General features: G+C 65.4%; 3 protein-coding genes across 3 annotated transcripts in view; all 3 read left to right on the top strand.

Annotated features, from left to right (window-relative positions):
• NEU1 (neuraminidase 1) overlaps positions 1-5056 on the top strand; it is a 5591-nt gene extending 535 nt beyond the window's left edge. Inside the window, 9 exon segments of the mRNA XM_074970734.1 lie at positions 429-503; positions 505-622; positions 901-1163; positions 3916-3979; positions 3982-4042; positions 4044-4095; positions 4250-4469; positions 4691-4846; positions 4849-5056. Of these exon segments, the coding sequence (XP_074826835.1) occupies positions 429-503; positions 505-622; positions 901-1163; positions 3916-3979; positions 3982-4042; positions 4044-4095; positions 4250-4469; positions 4691-4846; positions 4849-4913 (1074 nt within the window). The 3' untranslated portion in view covers positions 4914-5056.
• Positions 5057-6307: 1251 nt separating this feature from the next.
• Positions 6308-8571, top strand: ATP6V1G2 (ATPase H+ transporting V1 subunit G2). Its single transcript, XM_074970878.1, has 3 exons — positions 6308-6447; positions 7368-7468; positions 8105-8571. The coding sequence occupies exons 1-3, from the start codon at positions 6366-6368 to the stop codon at positions 8276-8278; spliced, it is 357 nt and encodes a 118-aa protein (XP_074826979.1). The 5' UTR covers positions 6308-6365; the 3' UTR covers positions 8279-8571.
• Positions 8572-14400: 5829 nt separating this feature from the next.
• Positions 14401-19496, top strand: DDX39B (DExD-box helicase 39B). Its single transcript, XM_074970855.1, has 10 exons — positions 14401-14627; positions 15120-15247; positions 15561-15653; positions 15815-15998; positions 16228-16346; positions 17649-17780; positions 17868-17977; positions 18663-18807; positions 18936-19083; positions 19400-19496. Exons 1-10 carry the CDS (start codon positions 14417-14419, stop codon positions 19414-19416), a joined length of 1287 nt encoding a protein of 428 aa, XP_074826956.1. The 5' UTR covers positions 14401-14416; the 3' UTR covers positions 19417-19496.
• Positions 19497-21129: the final 1633 nt, after the last annotated feature.

The raw sequence follows: 21129 nt of genomic DNA, 5'->3' as shown, positions 1-21129 counted from the left end.
GTCAGCGTGGGAGCCAGGTTAGTCTGTGTCCGCAGAAACAACCAGGAGTCCTTGGGCCCTTAGCGACGAACACGCTGATTTGCCCACGAAAGCTTGTGCCCAGATAAATTCCTTCAGCTCCCAGATGCCCCAAGGACTCCTCGTCCCAGGTCCGGCCCCCCCAGCCCCGCCCAGGTCCGGCCCCCGGTGCCGTGTCCCGCTCCCGCCACGCGTTTGTCCCGGGGTTGGGGACTGGAAACGGAGCCTTCCCCATTCCCTGTAACGGGGGCCTCCGTTCCGCCGTGGGGCATCCGGGCCAGCCCTGACTGCCAGGGAGAGCCCCAGGGCCTGGCCCCCGCTGCCCCCCGCCCCCTGCAGCCCAGGGGCAATGGGGCAGCCCTGACTGCCCGGGGAACCTGTAACTCTTTGGCCCCTGTTGCTCTGGGCAGGTCAGTCCCCTGATCACCCTGGAGCAGCTGCTGTGGGTGAGTGGCCGGGAGATCGGGGAGGTGGATACGTACAGGGATCCCCCTCATCGCGGCGACGCCCCGGGGCTCTCTCCTGGCCTTCGCTGAAGCCCGGAAATCATCCCCGTTGGACTCAGGGGCCAAATTCATCGCCCTGCGGCGCTCCACGGACGGAGGTGTGTGCGGAGAGAGAGCGGGGCTGCGGGTCGGGAGTGAGGGGCACCGGCAGAGCAGGGGGCTGCGGGTCGGGAGTGAGGGGCACCGGCAGAGCAGGGGGCTGCGGGTCAGGAGTGAGGGGCACCGGCAGAGCCGGGGGCTGCGGTCGGGAGTGAGGGGCACCGGCAGAGCAGGGGGGAGCCCAGGGGGCTGCGGGTCAGGAGTGAGGGGCACCGGCAGAGCCGGGGGCTGCGGGTCGGGAGTGAGGGGCACCGGCAGAGCTGTCTGTCTCGCCCAGGCGCGACGTGGTCCCCCAGCTCGTTCATCGTGGACGACGGGACGCAGGTGGACGGGCTGAACCTGGGGGCCGTGGCCGTGGACCGGGCGAACGGCTCCGTGTTCCTGTTCTACGCGCTCTGCATCCACCAGCCGCAGCCCTGCATCTCCAGCACCATGCTCATTCGCAGCCGGGACGACGGCCTGTCCTGGAGCCGCCCCCGCAACCTCTCCCAGGAGATTGGCCTGGACAGGTTTGCCCCAGGGCCCGGGCTCGGCATCCAGGTGGGCACTCAGGGAGCTGCCCCAATTTCTGTCATGGTGTTCTACTCAGCTGTGCCCCCACCCCAGAGCCAGCCACATCTTTGCGCTGGGAAGGGGTGTGACGTTCCCCTGGTGTTATCCAGACCAGTGATCTGCTAGGTCACTCCAATCCTCGACTCTGGGAGCCAGCCTTACCCTGCTCTGCTGTGAGAACCCCACTCCTGGGCTGTCCACGCACGGCCTCTGGCATGTCAGCTGCTCCTGGCTACTTACAAGCGAATGACACTAGCCAATATCTCTGGTCCCAGATACGACCCTAGGAACCTCTGTCTTGGAGTGCCAGTTATGCCCGCTGGACGCTGCAAGTGTATATAAATTCATGAATTTAACAAAGAAATTGATACGTACCAGGCTTGTTCTCCCAAGGGGAGTCTCTGACAGGCTTCAAACCAAGCACATGGCTTCCGGTAGAATAAACAAACAGATTTATTAACTATAAAGATACATTTTAAGTGATTATAGGTCAAAGCACAACCAGTCAGATTTGGTCAAATGGAATAAAAGCAAAACACATTCTTAGCTGAGCTGAACACTTTCAATGCCCTTCAAGACTGAGAGGCTTCTCACCGCAGGCTGGCTGGTTGCTCTTCAGCCAGGCTCTCCCGTTTGATCAGCGCTTCAGTCGTTTGGTGGGGGTAGTGTCTGTAGATGTAGGTGGAAGAGAGCGAGCATGGCAAAACGTCTCTCCCTTGTATCATGTTCTTTCTTTCCTCCTAAACAACAAGGAGTCCGGTGGCACCTTAAAGACCAACAGATTTATTTGGGCATAAGCTTTCGTGGGTAAAAAACCCCCTTCTTCAGATGCACGAAGTGAAAATTACAGATCAGGCATAAATATACTGACACGTGAAGAGAAGGGAGTTACCTTCCCAGTGGAGAACCAGTGCTGACAGGGCCAATTTGGGTGGATGTTGTCCACTCCCAGTAATTGATGAGGAGGGGTCGAGACCAAGAGAGGGGAAATTGCTTTTGCAGTGAGCCAGCCACGCCCAGGCCCTGTTCCAGCCCAAACTGATGGCGTTACGTTTACAAATGAATTGCAGCCCTGCAGTTTCTCTTTGAAGTCTGTTTCTGAAGTTTTTTTTTGTTCAAGTATGGCTACGTTTAAACCTATACCAGAACCCACTGACCGCTATCTTACCTACATGCCTCCAGCTTCCATCCAGGACACACCACAGGATCCCTTGTCTACAACCAAGCCCTAAGATACACCCGCCTTTGCTCCAACCCCTCAGGCAGAGACAAACACCTACCTGATCTCTATCAAGCATTCTTACAACTACAATACCCACCTGGGGAAGTCAGGAAACAGATCGACAGAGCAAGACGGGTACTCAGAAATCACCTGCTACAGGACAGGCCCAACAAGGAAAATACCAGAATGCCACTGGCCATCATGTACAGCCCCCAGCTAAAACCTCTCCAGCGCATCATCGATCTACAGCCTATCCGGGAAAACGATCCCTCACGCTCCCAGACCTTGGCAGACAGGCCAGTCCTCGCTTACAGACAGCCCCCCAACCTGAAGCAAATACTCACTACACAGCACAGAAACACTAACCTAGGAACCAATCCCTGTAACAAACCCCGTTGCCTACTCTGTCCCCATATCTATTCAGGGGACACCATCAGAGGACCCAATCACATCAGCCACACTCTCAGAGGCTCGTTCACCTGCACATCCACCAATGTGATCTATGCCATCCTGGGCCAGCAATGCCCCTCTGCCATGTACATTGGCCACACCAAACTGTCCCCACGTAAAAGAATACATGGATTGGGGGAGGGATAGCTCAGTGGTTTGAGCATTGGCCTGCTAAATCCAGGGTTGTGAGTTCAGTCCTTGAGGGGGCCATTTAGGGATCTGGGGCGAAAATTGGGCATTTGGTCCTGCTTTGAGCAGGGGGTTGGACTAAATGACCTCCCGAGGTCCCTTCCAACCCTGATAGTCTATGATATGCATCGGCCATGAGGAATGGTAACGTAGAAAAGCCAGTAGGAGAGCACGTCAACCTCCCTGGACATTCAATAACCTGGTTAAAAGTAGCCATCCTTGAACACCGGCCTCCTCCTTGTTTTTGAGGATACGGACTAACACGGCTACCCCCCGCTACTTCTTTCCTCTTGGCTTTGCCCCCGCCCCCCAGAGTCAGGTGAGCAGGACCTCGTTGCACTCCCAAGCTGCCCAGAGGAAGGGGGTGTCTCCCCCGAGGGTCTCACGCATTCTTCTGTTGCTGCCTAGGCCAGTGTCCTTTGCGCCCGTGGGGCTGGGCTGGGTTTGTCCCCTCCATGCCCTGACGCGCTGCGAACTGCCCCTCTGCCCCGGGGCAGTTTTGCCAGCACTAACGTTAAGCCACGAGGACACGTTTTCCGCCTGATAACTACGTCCAGGAAATTACACCCTGTAACCTCCCTAGAACAGCGACTGGAGCCACCATGCTCCGCGCGTCGTGAGCCATCCAGAGACACCCGGCCTGGCACACTTTGCGTTGGATACACCACGATCAGTTTAGAGAGATGAACATGGAGGTGTAGGGTGTCCCCCCAAGGTACAGAGCGTCACAAGGGGTCCCCGGCCCCCACCCCAGAGCCAGCCGCATGTCAGCATAGGGGGCGGGGTCCCTGGATAACCAGCCCCTGCCCCACCCCCGAGGGGCCGCATCTTGGCTGGGGGGATGGTGACTCTCCCCCCTCTCTCCTTGCACGGCCTCAGAAACGCTACGAGCCGCACAGCGGGCGTCTGATCATCTGTGGCCACAGGACGCTTGACCTGGACGGATTTACTGCCTGCTGAGTGACGACCACGGCGAGACCTGGCGCCTGGGGGGGCCCTGCGCGGGATCCCTACGGGCGTCCCAAGTTACCCCACGACTTCAACCCCGACGAGTGCCAGGTGAGCAGGATGGGACCCAGGCGTCCGGGACAGGTGCCCCTGCAGCTCCCAGTGCCCAGACGGGGAGGGGATGGGACCCGGGCGCCCATGGCGAGCGGGTGGCAGGGTGGAAGGAACCCAGGCGTCCGGGTTAACCCCCCACCCCACCCCACAGCCCTACGAGCTGCCGGACGGGTCGCTGGTGATCAACGCCCGGAACCAGAACTTCTACCATTGCCCCTGCCGCATCGTGGCCCGGAGCTGGGACGCCGGCGAGACCCTCCCGCCCGAGGCCGTGACCTTTGACCTCACCCTGGTGGACCCTGCCGTGGCGGCCGGAGCCGTGGTCACCGGCAGGCTGGTCTTCTTCAGCAACCCGGCCAACGACACCCAGCGTGCGTGGCGGGGGGGGGCAGAGCTGGGGAGGGATCGGGGGTCAAAGCTGGGGGGGTCCCTGTGGGGTGCGTGAGCTGCAGGGGGTTGGCTGTAGGGGGCAGATGGGGCATGGGGGCGCATGGCGAGGGAGGGCAGGGGCCTGACTTGGGGGAGCTGCGCAGGGGGTGGGGGGCACATGGGGGCTCCGAGCGTCTCACCCCCTTTTCTTCGCACCCCCCAGGTCTGAATCTGACCCTGCGCTGGAGTTGGGCCAAGGACACCTCCTTGTGGCAGCGCCCCCTGCAGGTCTGGGCGGGGCCCAGCGGCTACTCCTCCCTGGACGTCATGGAGCCGGGGGACCCTACCAGGGAGCCCCCCACCCTCTACCTCATCTACGAGAAGGGCGGAAGCAGTCCATCGAGAGCATCTCATTGGTCAAGATCAGCCTCTCCGGGAGCCTCTGACCTCCGCCCCCCCCCCCCACTCCCTGGCCCCAGGCAGCACTGAGACCCCGGGGGGCCCCTGCCTCACTCCCAGCCTGGCCCCAGGAGCGCGGGAGGGGAGGGAATCGGCCCTTAACCCTGGAATCAAAGGGGAACTAACGACCCACGGAGCAATAAAGGAAACGAAATTTCCCCTATGAGTCTCTGGCTGGCTGAAATAATTACAAGGGGGCTGCGGGTCGGGAGTGAGGGGCACCGGCAGGGCTGGGGGGACAGGGCTGGGCTGGCAGGGGGCTGCGGGTCGGGAGTGAGGGGCACCGGCAGGGCTGGGGGGGGCAGGGCTGGGCTGGCAGGGGGCTGCGGGTCGGGAGTGAGGGGCACCGGCAGGGCTGTGGGGGGGCAGGGCCGGGCTGGCAGGGGGCTGCGCGTCGGGAGGGGGGTGTCACGGCGTCCCCGGGCGATGCTCTGGACCTGCTCCCCGTGAAGCCAGCCAGGATTCTGGGGGAGTCTCCTCTCAGGGAGCAGCCTGTCTGCAGGACACACAGCTCCCCCGGCTCCACCTTCCTGGCTCTGACCTCGGAGCCTCCAGCCTCCTCTGCCCCTCCCTGCGCTTCCCCCAGCGAGTCCGCCCAGGCGGGGTCCTGGGGAAGCCAGAGGGTCCTGCCCCCCAACTCCGCAGTCAGACGGGACCCTCAGCCAGCCAGTAAAACAGAGGTTTATTAGACGACAGGAACATGGTCTAACACAGAGCTTGTAGGTGCAGAGAACAGGACCCCTCAGCCGGGTCCATTTTGGGGGCCGTGAGCCAGACAACCCCGTCTGCCCTTCACTCCATGTCCCCAGCCAGCCCCAAACTGAAACTCCCTCCAGCCCCCCCCCCTCCTCTGGGCTTTGTCCCTTTCCTGGGCCAGGAGGTCACCGGATCCCTTTGTTCTCCAACCCTTTAGCTCCCACCTTGCAAGGGGGAAGGGCCCAGGCCATCAGTGGCCAGGAAACAGGGTGTCGGCCAGTCTCTGTGTCCAGACCCCTGCACACACCTGCCCTCTAGGGCTCTGCAACGATCATACACCCTTACCCCACCCCCTAGAGACTTAAGAACTGCATAGGGGAAACTGAGGCACCCCCACACTATTCAGAGGAAACATTAAGAACAGTCCCACTTCGTCACAGGGGGGCACCAGCAGAGCTGGGGGGGGCCCAGAGCTGGGGGGGGCAGGGGGCTGCGGGTCGGGAGTGAGGGGCACCGGCGGGGCAGGGCCGGGCTAGCAGGGGGCTGCGGGTCGGGAGTGAGGGGCACCGGCAGAGCTGGGGGGGGGCCCAGAGCTGGCGGGGCAGGGGGCTGCGGGTCGGGAGTGAGGGGCACTGGCGGGGCAGGGATGGGCTAGCAGGGGGCTGCGGGTCGGGAGGGGGGAGCACACGTGCGGGGGGGGCGCTAGGACCCAGCCCCGCCCCGGTACCCAGCGCAGCCCGGCCATGGCGAGCCAGTCGCAGGGAATCCAGCAGCTGCTGCAGGCGGAGAAGCGGGCGGCCGAGAAGGTGGCAGAAGCCCGAAAACGTGAGAGCGGGGAGGGGTGGGGGGCGGGAGGGGATGGGGGGTGGGATCTGGAGGGGGGATGGGTTCTGGAGCAGGAGGGATGGGGATGGGGGGTGGTGAGGGGGGAAGAGGGGATGGGGGTGGGGAGATCTGGAGGGGGAGCGATGGGGGATGGGGGGTGGTGAGGGGGGAAGAGGGGATGGGGGTGGGATCTGGAGAGGGAGGGAGGGGGGCTGTGGGGTGGGTGGGAGAGGATGGGGGTGATGGGTTCTGGAGGGGGAGGGATGGGGGATGTGGGGGGAGGAGAGGATGGGGGGATGGGTTCTGGAGCAGGAGGGGTGGGGGATGGGGGTGGGGGGATCTGGAGGGGGAGCGATGGGGGCTGTGGGGTGGGTGGAAGAGGATGGGGGGATGGGTTCTGGAGGGGGAGCGATGGGGGGGTGAGGAGAGGGTGGGGGGATGGGTTCTGGTGGGGGAGGGATGGGGGCTGTGGGGTGCAGAGGGGGGAGAGGATGGGGGTTATGGCCACAGGGCAGGGGGTCCGATCTGATGGGGCTGGGGGTCCAGGGGTGGAGTGGGAGGGGCTGTCTGTGGAGTCTGGCTGTGGGGGGGAGGTTGGGGGGATAAGGGGGGGCAGTTGACGGGCACAGGGGAGAAGCGATACTTGGGGGTCAGGCGACGAGGGGACAGGGTCTGGAGCGGGGTATGGTAGCAGGGAGGGGGGAAGTCCTGGGACAGGGGGCACAACTGGGGGGAGCAGACGGGGTGGAGACCCCACAGAAGGGGTCCCCCGATACCAAGGGACGGGGCCTGGGAGCCTGGACGGATGAGGGTGGAGAGCCTGGACTCCTGGGTTCCCTCCCGGCTCAGGGAGGGAAGGGGGCTCTTGTAGCTGGGTGGGGGGTGCCAGCCCGGACTCCTGGGTTCTCTGTCGCCCCCAGGGAAGGCCCGGCGGCTGAGGCAGGCAAAGGAGGAGGCGCAGGTGGAGATCGAGGGGTACCGGCTGGAGCGGGAGCGGGATTTCCAGCAGAAGCAGCAGGCGGTGAGGGGGGGTGCGGAGAAGTGGGGTCGGGGGGAAGGGGTTGGCTGTTGGGGGGTAGGTTCGGGGGCAGGATCAGGGCTGGGGTTGGGGGGATTGGTGGCTTGGAGGGGTCGGGGGCATGGGAGGGGAGGTGGGGGGGGCAGTGGTGGTGGTCGGGGGGCAGTTGGAGGGTGGGGGGATATTGCCAGGGTCTCCGCCCCAGTCTCACCCCCGTCTCCCGCAGGCGCTGGGCTCCCGGGGGCGGCGGGGGAGGTTGGGGGGCTGCGGGTGGTCGGGGGGCAGGGGAGTGAGGGTCTCCGCCCCGGTCTCACCCCCGTCCCCCGCAGGCGCTGGGCTCCCGGGGGCGGCGGGGGAGGTTGGGGGGCTGCGGGGGGTCGGGGGGCAGGGGAGTGAGGGTCTCCGCCCCGGTCTCACCCCCGTCCCCCGCAGGCGCTGGGCTCCCGGGGGCAGCGGGGGAGGTTGGGGGGCTGCGGGGGGTCGGGGGGAAGGGGAGTGGGGGTCTCCGCCCCGGTCTCACCCCCGTCTCCCGCAGGTGCTGGGCTCCCGGGGGCGGCGGGGGAGGTTGGGGGGCTGCGGGAGGTCGGGGGGCAGGGGATTGGGGGGTCTCCGCCCCGGTCTCACCCCCGTCTCCCGCAGGCGCTGGGCTCCCGGGGCCACGTGTGCGCGGAGGTGGAGTCGCAGACACGCCGGAGGGTCCAGGCCATGCAGGGGGGCCAGGCCCAGGGCAAGGAGCGGGTCCTGCGCCAGCTGCTGGGCCTGGTGTGCGCCCCGCGCCCCCAGCTCCACCCCAACTACCGCCTGGCCGCCTAGGGGCTGCCCCATGGACCCTCCAGCTCCACCCTCTGCCCCCCGGCTCTGTCCCCTGCTCCCCAGCTGCACCCCAACCGGGGGGGCAGAGCTCCCAACCCTGTGCCCCCCCCCAAGAGCTCTTGTGGGTGTGCCCTGATCCCTAATGGACTGATTGCCCCCTGAACCCTTAAACCCGTCCCCTCCAGCCGTACCCCAAATATCCCAGCTGTCCCCCCAAACTGCCCCATCCAGCTGTACCCCCAGCCCCTCCCCACCAGCTGTCCCCCTATATCCCAACCCCGCATGTCTCTTGCACTGATTGTGCCTGTGAAATGTGAATAAACAGTGAGCAGTGGAGAGAGCCTCCTTATTTCACAGCGTGGGGTGGGGCAGGACACCTGGGTTCTATCCCAGCTCTGGGAGGGGCATGGGGTCTATTGCATTCAAGCAACTGGTTCTGGGGTGAGGCGTGAGGGGCTGGTTATATGGGGAGCCCTTGCCCGGCGCTGAGCTGCGGCTGGCTCTGGGGTGAGGCGCGGGGGGCTGCTTATATGGGGAGCCCTCGCCTGGCCCTCAGCTGCGGCTGGCTCTGGGGTGGGGTGCGGGGGCTGGTTATAGGGGGAGCCCTCGCCCGGCGCTGAGCTGCGGCTGGCTCTGGGGTGGGGCGCGGGGGCTGGTTATAGGGGGAGCCCTCGCCCGGCACTGAGCTGCGGCTGGTTCTGGGGTGCAGCAGAGGGGGTTCACTTTGACGATAGCGACCATTGTTTCTCCCCTCTTGTTCTCCTGTCCCCCCCATCCCCATCTTTCCGGGCCCTTCTCGCCAACCCTGCCCCTCGCACTGTGGTTTGACTGGCTGCACCTGGTGGGCAGGAGGTGGCTGGGCTCTGGGCACCCCAACTTCCGCTTCCTCCCATTGAGCTCGGGGTGGCACCGGGTCCAGGGGTGCAGCCAGCAGGTTGCGTCCTTCCCTGCCACAGTGTTTGCAGCCACTTTGCCCCTGTGCCGGCTCCTGGGCACCGGCCCCTCTCCAAGCGGGGCTGGGGCAGTGCAAACCCCTGACTCTGCAGTTCGAACCCCAGCCCCGGTATTTCACCAGGACCGATCGTGTTTGCACGACTGTCCATACGACCGCCCCCTTCCGCTGGTCAGGCTTTGGGAGGCTCTGTACCAGGCCTCTCTCTCACCAACGCACACAGTCCCGCAGAACTAACCGCCCCCACTGCCCCGGATCAGCTCACTGCCACGCGTGCGACTTGGGGCCGCGTGGCAGTTTGAGCCCCCAGACTGGAATGATCTCACATCCATGTGGTCCATGTTGAATGGCTTCAAAACTGGCTAACTGATAGATCTCAAAATGTCCCAGCAAACAGGGACTCCCCACCGAGCGGGAGAAAATTCATATTTTTTCTCAACGACTTGGGAGAAAACATCAGAGCGTGATGGACAAAACGTGCCGACGACCCAAACCCCGGGAGAGCGGGAACCGGCGAAGAGACAGGGCCCGGATCCCGAGCGGTCCGGTGGGTCGCAGGGGAGCTGGGCCGGAGCCAACAATCTGCGTGTCAATCTGGCTCCGTGTCAACGTCTCCCTCGAGCAGAGCGTGGCGGCCGCAGGGCCAGGCTGGGGGAAGCGGCGCGGGCCAGGGACATGCTGGCTGCCACTTTCCACGGTCCCCATTGGCCCGGAACGGCGAACCCGCGGCCAGTGGGAGCTGTGATTGGCCGAACCTGCGGACGCGGCAGGTAAACAAACCGGCCCGGCCTGCCAGCGGATTTCCCTGATGGGCCGCATGCCAAGGGCTGCCGATCCCTGGTCTGAAGGAAGGCCGTCAGCTGCCGTTTGGAGGCAGTTATGCACAATACTGAAGATCTCTTTCTAAATTGGCCTGCAGCTTTCGCCACATATTGCTTTCCCCACAGTGCCTGGCACCCCGAAAGTTAGCCCTGGTGTTGCCTGCACAGATTCTCAGTGGGAGAAAACACCGTACCAGGGAGCAGGTTTTGGTCCTGTTTGTTCGACGCATCCCCACTAAGTGTAACAGAGGAACGCTTGTCCGACTCACGCCGCACTTCTTCACTGGGTAAAGGAGCTAGGACGTCGCAAACAATTGCCTCAGATTTTGCGCCAGCAGATGAAAACTTAGGCTGGCAACATCGTAATTATTTGTGAGGTACGGTCAGCGGACTGGAAACCGTGTCCGTGCCGGACTGAGTGGGCAGCAAACACCCCCTCGCTGCCAACACCTTTTTCCGCTTCTGTGTCTTGCCTCAGAAGAAACCCGGAAACGGTGGGAGATAAACAAGTTTCTCGGCGTCTCTGTGTTTCTTGCTCTGGAGGTGCATTTCGGCCGCCGTGAGCAATGGAGCCACGTGTTCCACACGCGTCTCACGTGCCCCTGGGCTGTCGGCCGGTGCCGCAGGGCCTCTCGTTAGAAAACCTGAACTGCTTTTGGAGGGCTTCGTTAAAATGACACAGACGTTCCGGAGACATTTTTCTAGCCAGAAATGACCACAGGCAAACTACTGCTTCTTCTAGGGACACAAAAGAACCAAAGCAACACCGGGCAGCAACCCCAGCTGATGATGGAAGGGAGCTGCCCAGCTGGGCGACGGAGCGGCAGCCGCTTGCTGGCGGCGCCTAGCTCCGAAGACAGCGCCCGCGCCCGCCGCAGCGCAGAAGTCAGGGCAGCGCGGTGACCACTGGCTCAGCCCAGCATCTGAACGCAGCGGGCTGAGGGCGACTTTCGGCTACCACAAAATGTGCAATTAACGCCCCCTCCCAGGCTAGGCAAACCCTGGAGCTGGGACGAGACCACCCCGCTGCTTTCAGCCTGCAGCTCGGCGAGCCAGCAACCATCAGCGTTCGCCCGTCAGATCGGGCGGACGCTGACAAGCCATTTAGCCAGGTGCCCGTCGCTGACGCGGGTTCCCACCTTCTCCGCGCTGGCCGTGTGCCGAGCGGACAGGGAAATGAACCCGCGCGGCGACCCAGCCTCCCGCTCAGGTTGCTCACAGCTGTCTGCGTTGAGCCTGGCGGTAAGGAGGGCTCAGACGCCGGGGTGGTAATACCAGGCCAGGCTGATGTCTCCGCTCTGCCGTGTGGCCGGACCGGGGGGCCAGCCAGCGCTGCCGGCGCAAGTCAGGGACCTGTGCCCAGTTTGGGCCAAAGAGTCAGGACGGCCGGGTCAGAGCTGGAGAAGGGGACTGTGCTCCCCCTCACTACAGGGAACATGGCATTATGTGGGCGTGGCCAGAAGGGGGTGCGGCATCACATGGGGTGTGGCCAGAAGGGTGCGTGGCATAACAGGGCATGGCCAGAGGGGATGTGGCATCATGGGGGTGTGGCCAGGGAGAAGCGTGGCATCATGGGGGTGTGGCCAGAGGGGAGTGTGGCCTCAAGGGGCTGTGCTCAGAGGGGGACATGTCATTATGGTGAGCAGGCCAGAGGGGAGCGTGGCATCACAGGGGCGTGGCTGGGGGAGCGTGGCATCACGGGGGCGTGGCCAGAGGGGAGCGTGCCCTCAAGCGGGCGTGGCCAGAGGGGAGCATGACACCACAAGGACGTGGCCGGGGGGAGCGTGGCCCCAAGGGGGCGTGGTCAGAGGGAAGCATGACATCACAAGGACGTAGCCGGGGGGAGCATGGCCCCAAGGGGCTGTGGTCAGAGGGAGACATGTCATCATTGTGAGCATGGCCAGAGGGGACATGGCAACATGGAGGGCTGCCCCCCCGGCGCCATGGCCCCCAGTGACGTCAGCCGAGGACAAGGCCTCAGAGGCAAAGTGAAGCCTGAACCAAACTACGCCCAGCCCCTCCCCCCATGGCCAGCACTGCCAGAAGGACCCGTGGGAAAAACAATCCCCCCGCCCCGTCCGGCTGCGGGAAGAGGTGCCCTCCTCAGTCGCCTGATCAAACACATGCACCCGCGAAGCAGCCGCGAATCCGGAGCGCTCGGGTCCGTCCCCGTCGGGAGACAGAAATGCTACACAGTGCCCCACTGTTGTGTGTGTGTGTGTGTTTTTCAATCAATCAGGCGCTGGGTTAGACAGCCCCATCCGGCGCTGGGTCCTCGCCGCCGCGCGCTCCGCTCCTCCCCCCTCCCCGCATGCCGGAAGCGGAGGCGCTGCTCACTTGTGGCCGCGGCCGCTGCGCGGAGGAGACTTGGGCGCCCCTCCCCCCGCAGGAGGTAAGAGGCCTCGGCGAGAATCGGTCGCGCATCGCCGCCATCTTGGGCCATCCGCCGCCTGGGGGGGCCGATACCCCTTCTCCGAGCGATTCTCTCTCCGATGGGCCCGGTCTCGGGGGCCATTTCCCGCTCCCGACCCCCGATCATGGGCCTGGAAGGGGCCCCGGGGGGCGGGATGGACGGATTCCCCATTGTGCGTCTATATGGCCGGGAATCCAAGATGGCGCCGGCCCTGCTCCCGTCTCCGCCTCCCGGCCCGCTCTGCCATCCGCGAACATCGGCCCCGTCCTGCTCCCCTGCCCCCGGGGGCTCGGCCGGGTGGGGAGGGGGGACGCCCCCGCCGCCCCCCAGCGGGATATTGGGGGGCCGTGAAATAAACAAATAAAAAAATATGGCGCTTAAGACGCCCCCCCCCCCGGCTACAGGGGGAGCCTATGGCCAGCCGCAGGGCTCCTTGCAAGCGGGGGTGGGGGGGTGCAGCCCCAGTGCATGGGTGCGGGCTGCAATATGGGGTATAGAAGGGAGGGGGCGTGGGAGTTGCAATGCAGGGGGAGGGGTGCAGGGTGGGGGCGGCAGTGCAGAGGGAGGGGGGTGTAATATGGGGGTGGGATCTCCCCAGTGCTGGGGGGGGAGGGGGAACAAGGGTGGGGGGTGCAGTTAATTGGGGGTAGTGTCCAAAGGCTGGGTAGGTGCATGGGGGGGCGGGGACCATAAAGTGTGTAGGGGCCATGGGGGGGGGGGCGTGGAAGCAGATTCCCCCCCATCTATTGCAAGCTGCATGTGGAGACTTGGGGGCTGCCCCCTGGCAGCCTGGGAAGCAGGTCGCTGTGGGGTGCGGGCAGCCACTGTTTCCTCCTGGTTGGCAAGGGAGGATGGGGGCACCTCTGTATTTTGGGGAGCAGTAGACGGGAGCATCCCAATGTCTGACGCACCTGCTGTGTGTTGGGGGGGGGGGTAGGCGCGTGCCCCCAAATTGTAATCTCCTTCCCTGCTGCCCTCCCAGAGCTGGAGAGAGAACCCAGGAGTCCTGGCTTTCCCTGTGTGCCTGGAGACACTAGGGAGCCCGGGGCCCCCCCAGTATTGCAGGCTGTAGCTAGGGGGCGATCGGGGTCCAGTTTGCAAAGGACACTGGTGGGGTTTGGGGGCTACGGCTGCACTCCAGGGATTGCTGGTTGTGAACGCGGGGCTTCTGGGGCATGGCTGCACCCCATTATCTGCTGCGGGGTTCGGATCCAGCCTCCCCCGTACCCACGGTTTGCATTGGAGGTGAACCCTAGTGCCCCTGGAGCTCACGTGTGGGTGGGATCTAGGGGGGCGGCTGCACCTCATTATAGTGGGGGGCTGGATTCTATATAGCAGTACATGGGGGGAAATATGGGGTGTGAAAACACCCCCCCAGGTACTGGGAGGGGGGGCGGGAGGAAGACCCCCCAAAACGCTCCTCTGTAGCCGGCTCGCACTGGGGCAGGGTGCATGTGTGGGGTACACATGCGGCTCCCCAGGGCACAGTGGGCTCGAGTGGATGTGGGGGTGCAGCACCATCCCCGGAGTTAGTCCCGGGGTGGCTGGGAGTTGAGCGGCACCCCCCGATTGCATGGCTCCCCTGGGGTTAGGAGTTGGGGGGTGTCCCACGTCCGCAGGGCCAGGGGGTGCTGGATGAAGGGGGGGCATTTGGGGTCTCAGCGCCAGTGGGGGATTTGGGGGTGACCCAATTTGAACCCCATATTTGGGGGGGGGCTATTGAGGGGGACATGGAGACGTTAGCTGGATAAAGAATTTTCCTAATTGGATTCTGGTCCAGCCCCAGGGCAGGGACTGGCTGGCTCTGGGGGCGGGGAATGGGGGGCGGGGGGCGCCGGGGCGAGGGCTGGCTGGCTCTGGGGGTGGGGAATGGGGTACGGGGCGGCCGGTCCCAGGCCCCCGGCTGACCCCACTGCCCCCCCAGTCTCAGCAGGCCCCCTCCCGGCGCCGCCATGGCGGAGAACGACGTGGATAACGAGCTGCTGGATTACGAGGATGACGAGGTGGAGAACCAGGCGGGGGGCGACGGGGTGGACGTGCCCCCCAAGAAGGACGTCAAGGGCTCCTACGTCTCCATCCACAGCTCCGGCTTCCGGGACTTTCTGCTGAAACCCGAGCTCCTTCGCGCCATCGTCGACTGCGGCTTCGAGCACCCCTCGGAAGGTCAGCCGGACGCCTGGGTCCCACCCACGGCACTGGGGGGAGGGGGGCCGCGGGGGTCAGAGCACGGGGGCTGGGAGCCAGGACTCCTGGGTTCTCTCCCGGCTCGGGGAGGGGAGTGGGGCCTGGTGGTTGGGGGGGGGGGGGGGGGTTGGGAGCCAGGACTCCTGGGTTCTCTCCCGGCTCGGGAAGGGGAGTGGGGCCTGGTGGTTGGGGGGGGGGGGGGGCGTTGGGAGCCAGGACTCCTGGGTTCTCTCCCGACTCGGGGACGGGAATGGGGCCTGGTGGTTAGAGCAGGGGGCGCTGGGAGCCAGGACTCCTGGGTTCTCTCCCGGTTCGGGAAGGGGAGTGGGGCCTGGTGGTTAGAGCCGGGGGGGGGGGGGGTTGGGAGCCAGGACTCTTGGGTTCTCGCTCGGGGAGGGGAGTGGGGCCTGTGGCTGGCGTGCGTGGGGGGCTGGGTGAGCCCCGGCTCACCCCAGCCCCGCTGCCCTGCAGTGCAGCACGAGTGCATCCCGCAGGCCATCCTGGGCATGGACGTGCTGTGCCAGGCCAAGTCGGGCATGGGCAAGACGGCCGTCTTCGTGCTGGCCACGCTGCAGCAGCTGGAGCCCGTCACGGGGCAGGTGAGGGGGCTGGGAACGTGGGGGGCGGGATCCACTGGGAACTGCCTGGGGGGGGGAGAGCCCATTTTGGGTGTTGGGGGGCGGGGAGAGACCAATTGGTGACTGACGGGGGGAGGGAAGGGGGGAGAGACCAATTGAGAATGGGGGAGAAGGAGGAGAGACCAATTGGTGACTGATAGGGGAGGGGGGAGAGACCATTGAAGTGGGGGGTGGAAGGGCTGGTTGGAAGTGGCCGGGGGGCTGTGAGGAGGGGGGCTGGGGCTGCGTGGGGATGGGGGGGCGCGGTCCCCGCACTAACGCCCCCGTCCCCCAGGTGTCTGTGCTGGTGATGTGCCACACGCGGGAGCTGGCGTTCCAGATCAGCAAGGAGTACGAGCGCTTCTCCAAGTACATGCCCAGTGTCAAGGTGAGGGGCAGGGAGCTGGGCGGGGGGGCAGCCAGGCGCAGGGGGAGGCGAGGAGCTGGTTTTGGGGGCGTGAGGCGCCAGCTTGAGGGGTTGGGGCAGGGAGCCGGACTGGGGCGCAGGAGGGCAGCCAGCGGAGGGTCTCACCCTGCCCCCCCCCCCAGGTGGCGGTGTTTTTCGGGGGCCTGTCCATCAAGAAGGACGAGGAGGTGCTGAAGAAGAACTGCCCCCACATCGTGGTGGGGACGCCAGGCCGCATCCTGGCCCTGGCGCGCAACAAGAGCCTCAACCTCAAACACATCAAGCATTTCATCCTGGACGAGTGCGACAAGATGCTGGAGCAGCTCGGTGAGCAGGGGGGACCCCCTGGGGCCCCATAGAGCAGCGGGAGGGGCAGGACAGGGACATGGGGGCACCCTATCGAGTAGGAGGGGCTGGTTATCCCTGGGGGCAACTGGGCGCATCCCATTCCTGACCCCGCCCTGCACAGCTGGGGGACGAGGGGCAGGTTTCCTGTGGGGGGTCCCGGCCACCCTGGGCTCACCCCGTTGCTGACCCCGCCCCCTTCTCCCCCCAGATATGCGCCGGGACGTCCAGGAGATCTTCCGCATGACCCCGCACGAAAAGCAGGTCATGATGTTTAGCGCCACCCTGAGCAAGGAAATCCGCCCCGTCTGCCGCAAATTCATGCAAGACGTAATTACCCCCTTCTACCTTCTTTGCCCCCCCGGCGCCCCCGTCCCCGGGGCGGCGCACGGGCCGCAGCGCCAGGACCGGCCCCTAGCACAGGCCCCCAGAGCTTCCGGAAGATCACTCGGGTTACGCTAGCCTCGGCACCCCCCCGGCGCGGAAAACAGGGCGCCCCCTCTTCCCGCCCTCCCCCCCGCCCCCCCTTCCTTCCCAGCGCGGCATCCACCCGGCACCGCAGCCTCCGGATCAGCTGGCCCCATACACCCAGGCAAGTGAGTGCTCCGTCTACCACGCACAAAGCCAGAGACCCCCCACCCCCCCTCCCAGCCCCCCCGGCGCTCTGGAGACTGGCGGCGCCCCCCGTGGCGAAGAGCAGCAGCGAGAGCGGAGACGGCCCGGCGGCGGCTCGCAGAGACTCGGCAGCGCCAGGATCCGGCTTATCCTTTTTCGGAACCGGCCTCGGGGGGCGGGGTTGGGGCTCACGGCAAATCTTCCCCCTCCCCCCACCAAGAGCGAGACGGGGGGGCAGTGGGGTGCGGGAGGCAAGGGGTTAATCGGAACCCCTCTTCCCCGAGACGGCCGAGGGGGGTTTCACCTGGGGCTTGCTGGGGGCTACGCCAAGGGGAGGGCGCTTTCCCGGGCTCAGGGTTTGCATGCTGGGAAATTTCCCGGTGCATGCTGGGGGCTGTGTCAAGGGGAGGAGCCTAGAATTTTTGCCTCCTAGCTGGAAGCCCAGTGCATGCTGGGAAATCTCACCTGGCACCAGAGAAGGCAGGCAACCTAGCTGGGTCCAGCCCCTTCCTTGCCTGCCATTTCCCAGCAGGCACTGGGCGCTGGCAGGTGGGCGTCTGTGCCCTCTGGCCATGCCCTCCCTGTTGGCTGGCTGTGAATGGGGGCATTATGTCTTGGGGGGCTGCTCCCCCCCTCCGTTCCCCAGCGTGGGGTGATCAAGCCTGTGGCACTGGCTGGTAGGGTCGTGGAGAGTAGTGGGGTGCTTTCCCCACAGGACCCCCCCCTCCCCCCAGCCTGCGGGGGCGGAGCGGTCCAGGGGGAATGGGGCAGTATGCTTCCTAGAGCGCTCAGCCCTGGGGCGTCAGGGGCAGGACCCAAAGGGCCCCACAGCTTGCGGCCTTGGGGGCTCGGCTGGGGCCCGGCGTCCGGGCTGTCAGCTTCGGCCGTGGGAGCAGAGCGGGCGGCTGGAGGTTATCCAGGGGGCCCTGGGAGGGATGTTGGGGTATCTGGGGCGCGGTGGGGCGGGGTCTCTCCCCCAGGGCGGGCGGCGGGGTTCACCCTGCTCTGCCCCCCCAGCCCATGGAGATCTTCGTGGATGACGAGACCAAGCTGACGCTGCACGGCCTGCAGCAGTACTATGTCAAGCTGAAGGACAACGAGAAGAACCGCAAGCTCTTCGACCTGCTCGACGTGCTGGAGTTCAACCAGGTAGCGCCCCGCGGACCCGGGCGTCCGGGCCGGGGCCCCCGGCCTCTGGGCCGTGCGCGCTCTCACCCCCTCCCTCCGCCCCCCCAGGTGGTGATCTTCGTCAAGTCGGTGCAGCGCTGCATCGCGCTGGCCCAGCTGCTGGTGGAGCAGAACTTCCCGGCCATCGCCATCCACCGGGGCATGCCCCAGGAGGAGAGGTGAGGGGGGCTGGGGCTCCGGGAGGGGTGGGTGGGACGGGATCCCCCCGAACTCTCCAGCCTGGCTCGTGACCAGCCGCAGACCCCCCCATGGCGAGCGCAGCCCCGAGCCGCGCGCCAGCCGAACCCCCCAGCTCTGTCCCCCGGGAATACACCGTCGTCGATGGAACGCGGACGTGCGCCGGCCTGTGCAACCCTGGGCAGGTTTACCGCAGGCTTCCTCCCAGCTCCCCGGGGCAGGTCCGCGGGGAATACGTTCCTTGCCTGCAAACGAGATGTCTGGGGTGGGCACGAAGTCGGAGCTCGTCGCCGCCAGGAGCCCGCAGCCCGGTTAGACCGGGCAGCACCGAGACGAAGCGGGTTGTGGATTGGGACTCGCCTGCTGGACGGGGGCTGGTGATGGCCGAACCCCCAGCCGGGTGCTGGGTACCTCCTCCCTGGCATTGTGCCCCACCGCCGGCCCGAGGGCAGCGCCCAACACGTTCCCGGGGCGTCGCCTCGCCCCCATACCGCCCGTGGCCTGCTTCGCTGGCACGCTGGCAAGTCTGTGCAAATGAGGAATATGGGGGTTACAGGACGCTCCCCTGAGTCAGTGTCACGTGGGGGTGCTTTGTCCATGGGGGGGGGGCTGCCGGGGGGTCAGGCCAGGCAGTGACCCCAAATACCTTCCCCTGCCCCCTCCCAGGCTGTCCCGCTACCAGCAGTTCAAGGATTTCCAGCGCCGGATCCTGGTGGCCACCAATCTCTTCGGGCGGGGGATGGACATCGAGCGGGTCAACATCGCCTTCAACTACGACATGCCCGAGGACTCGGACACCTACCTGCACCGGGTGAGCCGGACACCTGGGTCCCGTCCTGCGGGGGTGTTGGGAGCCGGGATGCCGGGGTTCCGTCCCCGGCTCTGGGAGGGGCGTGGGGGCTGGGCGGCGCGAGGCTCTGACCCCCCCCATCCCTGTAGGTGGCGCGGGCTGGGCGGTTCGGCACCAAGGGCCTGGCCATCACCTTCGTGTCGGACGAGAACGACGCCAAGATCCTCAACGACGTGCAGGATCGCTTCGAGGTGAACATCAGCGAGCTGCCCGACGAGATCGACATCTCCTCCTACAGTGAGTTCCCGGGGGGCCGGGGGGGGGCAGCCCCTGATGGGCCGGGGATTGCTGCGGGCACACGGATCCCCGGTGGGGAGCCCAGGGAGGGGTGCAGGGACTGAGGGGGGGTGGCCCTGTCAGCTGATCTCTGCTCCCCACCTCCTTGGAGGCCCGCGGTGCCTGTAGTGTGTCTTCCCCTGCCATTCACGCGGGCTCTTCCTGGGATTCCCCGTGGGGCCCAGCCCCCTGGCTGTGCCGAGGGGGGAGCAGGATGGGGTGTGGGGGGCTCCTCGGGGGTGCAGCCATTAACCTCCCTTTCCTCTCCCTCCTGCAGTCGAACAGACTCGATAAGGGGCGTCCTCGACACTCCTCGTCCCGCGTCATCGTCCTTCTTTTGGTGGTTTTAACGCCTCCCCCACCCCACCCCTGTTTCATTTCCACGCGACCCCGAGAGCTGATGAGGAGGATGGCCCCACCCTGAGGACCGCAGCCCTGCCAGACTTGTGGGGGGCGGGACGGGGGCAGGAGAACCATTGGAAGAGAGGACGGGGGGCATCAGGACAGCAGGGTTCACCCCGTCCTGCCCTGCTGTGGTGGGAGGATCCCGCCTCCCACCAATGATCCCTGACCTTTGTTGGCACCGATAGAAGGATCCCACTTCTCCCACCAACGGTCCCTGAACCCACTTCGCCAGGTGCGGGATCCACCACCACCGAGCCCTGATCCCACATGGGCACTAACCCAAGGAGGATCCCAGCGCTGCCACCAGCGATCCCCGGTCTGGCTTGCTGGCACCCCCGGAAGACGGCTCCCACGCCTGTCGCCAGCTCCGACCCCGTCCCTTTCTCTCCCCGTCCTGTAAGAATTTCAGCCTCGCGCGCCCTTCGCTCCCGGCCGGGCTGACGCAGGGCCCCCTCCCCCGGTTCCCTGCGACTCGAGGCCATTTTTTGTTTTTATAGGAAAAAAAAAAGAGAGAAAATCCTGAAAAAAAAGCCCCCACCCCCGTGTCCTGTCTTTTATACCAAGGTTGGAGCCGGTTTTACCAGCGTCTTGCGGTTTTTGTGCGTTTCCTCGTTTTTCGTTGTCTGCATGGAGCCGTGCGGTGCCCTGCCGGGCCAGCGGGCGCTGGGGGCACCCTGTGCGGGCAGGTTTGGTAACGTCGCCCTGATGATGGATTAAAAGACTTGTCAGAAGCCAGAGCCTGCTGCTGCTTTTTGGGGGTGGGGGGTGGGGGTGTCGTCCCGGACACCTGGCCCCCGGGAGGGACCCCCCTCAGTGCGATGGCCTTTGGCGGGGGGTCTGCGCTCTCCAGGGCCAGGCTCCGCTGCCCCCCGAGACCCCCTCAGGGAGTCCCCTCACCCTGGCCCCCCGGTCCCTCCCACAGCTCCGGCCTGCAGGGACTCTCTGCCAGTGTCACAGGAGGGTTACTGGGGGTCCAGACCCACCCCAGGCAGGTCTCGGGGGTCTCAAGCCTAGTGCCCCTCAGCACAGGCCACGTTGGGCCGGGCCCCTCAGCCCATTGTCCTGCCACTGGCCAGAACCGGCTGCTCCTGAGCTGGGGGGGCCCCCAGTCGCTGGGTCCCCAATCTCCAGGCCGCAGTCTGGGTCCCAGCTGACAGGTGGGATCACACCTGGTCCCCAGCAGCAACAACCCCCCTATGCTGTTACACAGGGAAACTGAGGCACACAGTACACACGCAAACACAGGAAAATCCCCTGCTTTGTCACACCTGGCTCCCAGCTCCCCCTGTTCTAACCACTGGACCCCCCCACCCAGAGCCTGAGGAGAACCCAGGCGTCCTGGCTCCCAACCTGTGCCCCCCACCCCCCCGCTTCAATCATTGGACCACCCTACTCCCTTCCACGAGCCAGGGGAGACCACAGGCATGCGAAAGGAGGTTATAGAGGTTCCCGTCCTGCCAGTGTTCTGGGCTCAGTGGATTTGGGGTTCCAGGAGGAGTCGGTGGGGGGAGCTCCCTTTCCCTGGATTGCTTGTGGGGCTGGGCTGCTCCCACTCCGATCAGCTGGAGTTTTCCCTCGACCCCAGAGCCAGGGCTGTAACTC

Source organism: Natator depressus, chromosome 14, assembly GCF_965152275.1.
Source record: "Natator depressus isolate rNatDep1 chromosome 14, rNatDep2.hap1, whole genome shotgun sequence".
In the NCBI taxonomy this organism is placed as follows: Eukaryota; Metazoa; Chordata; order Testudines; family Cheloniidae; genus Natator; species Natator depressus.
This window is presented reverse-complemented; position numbering and strand designations above follow the sequence as displayed.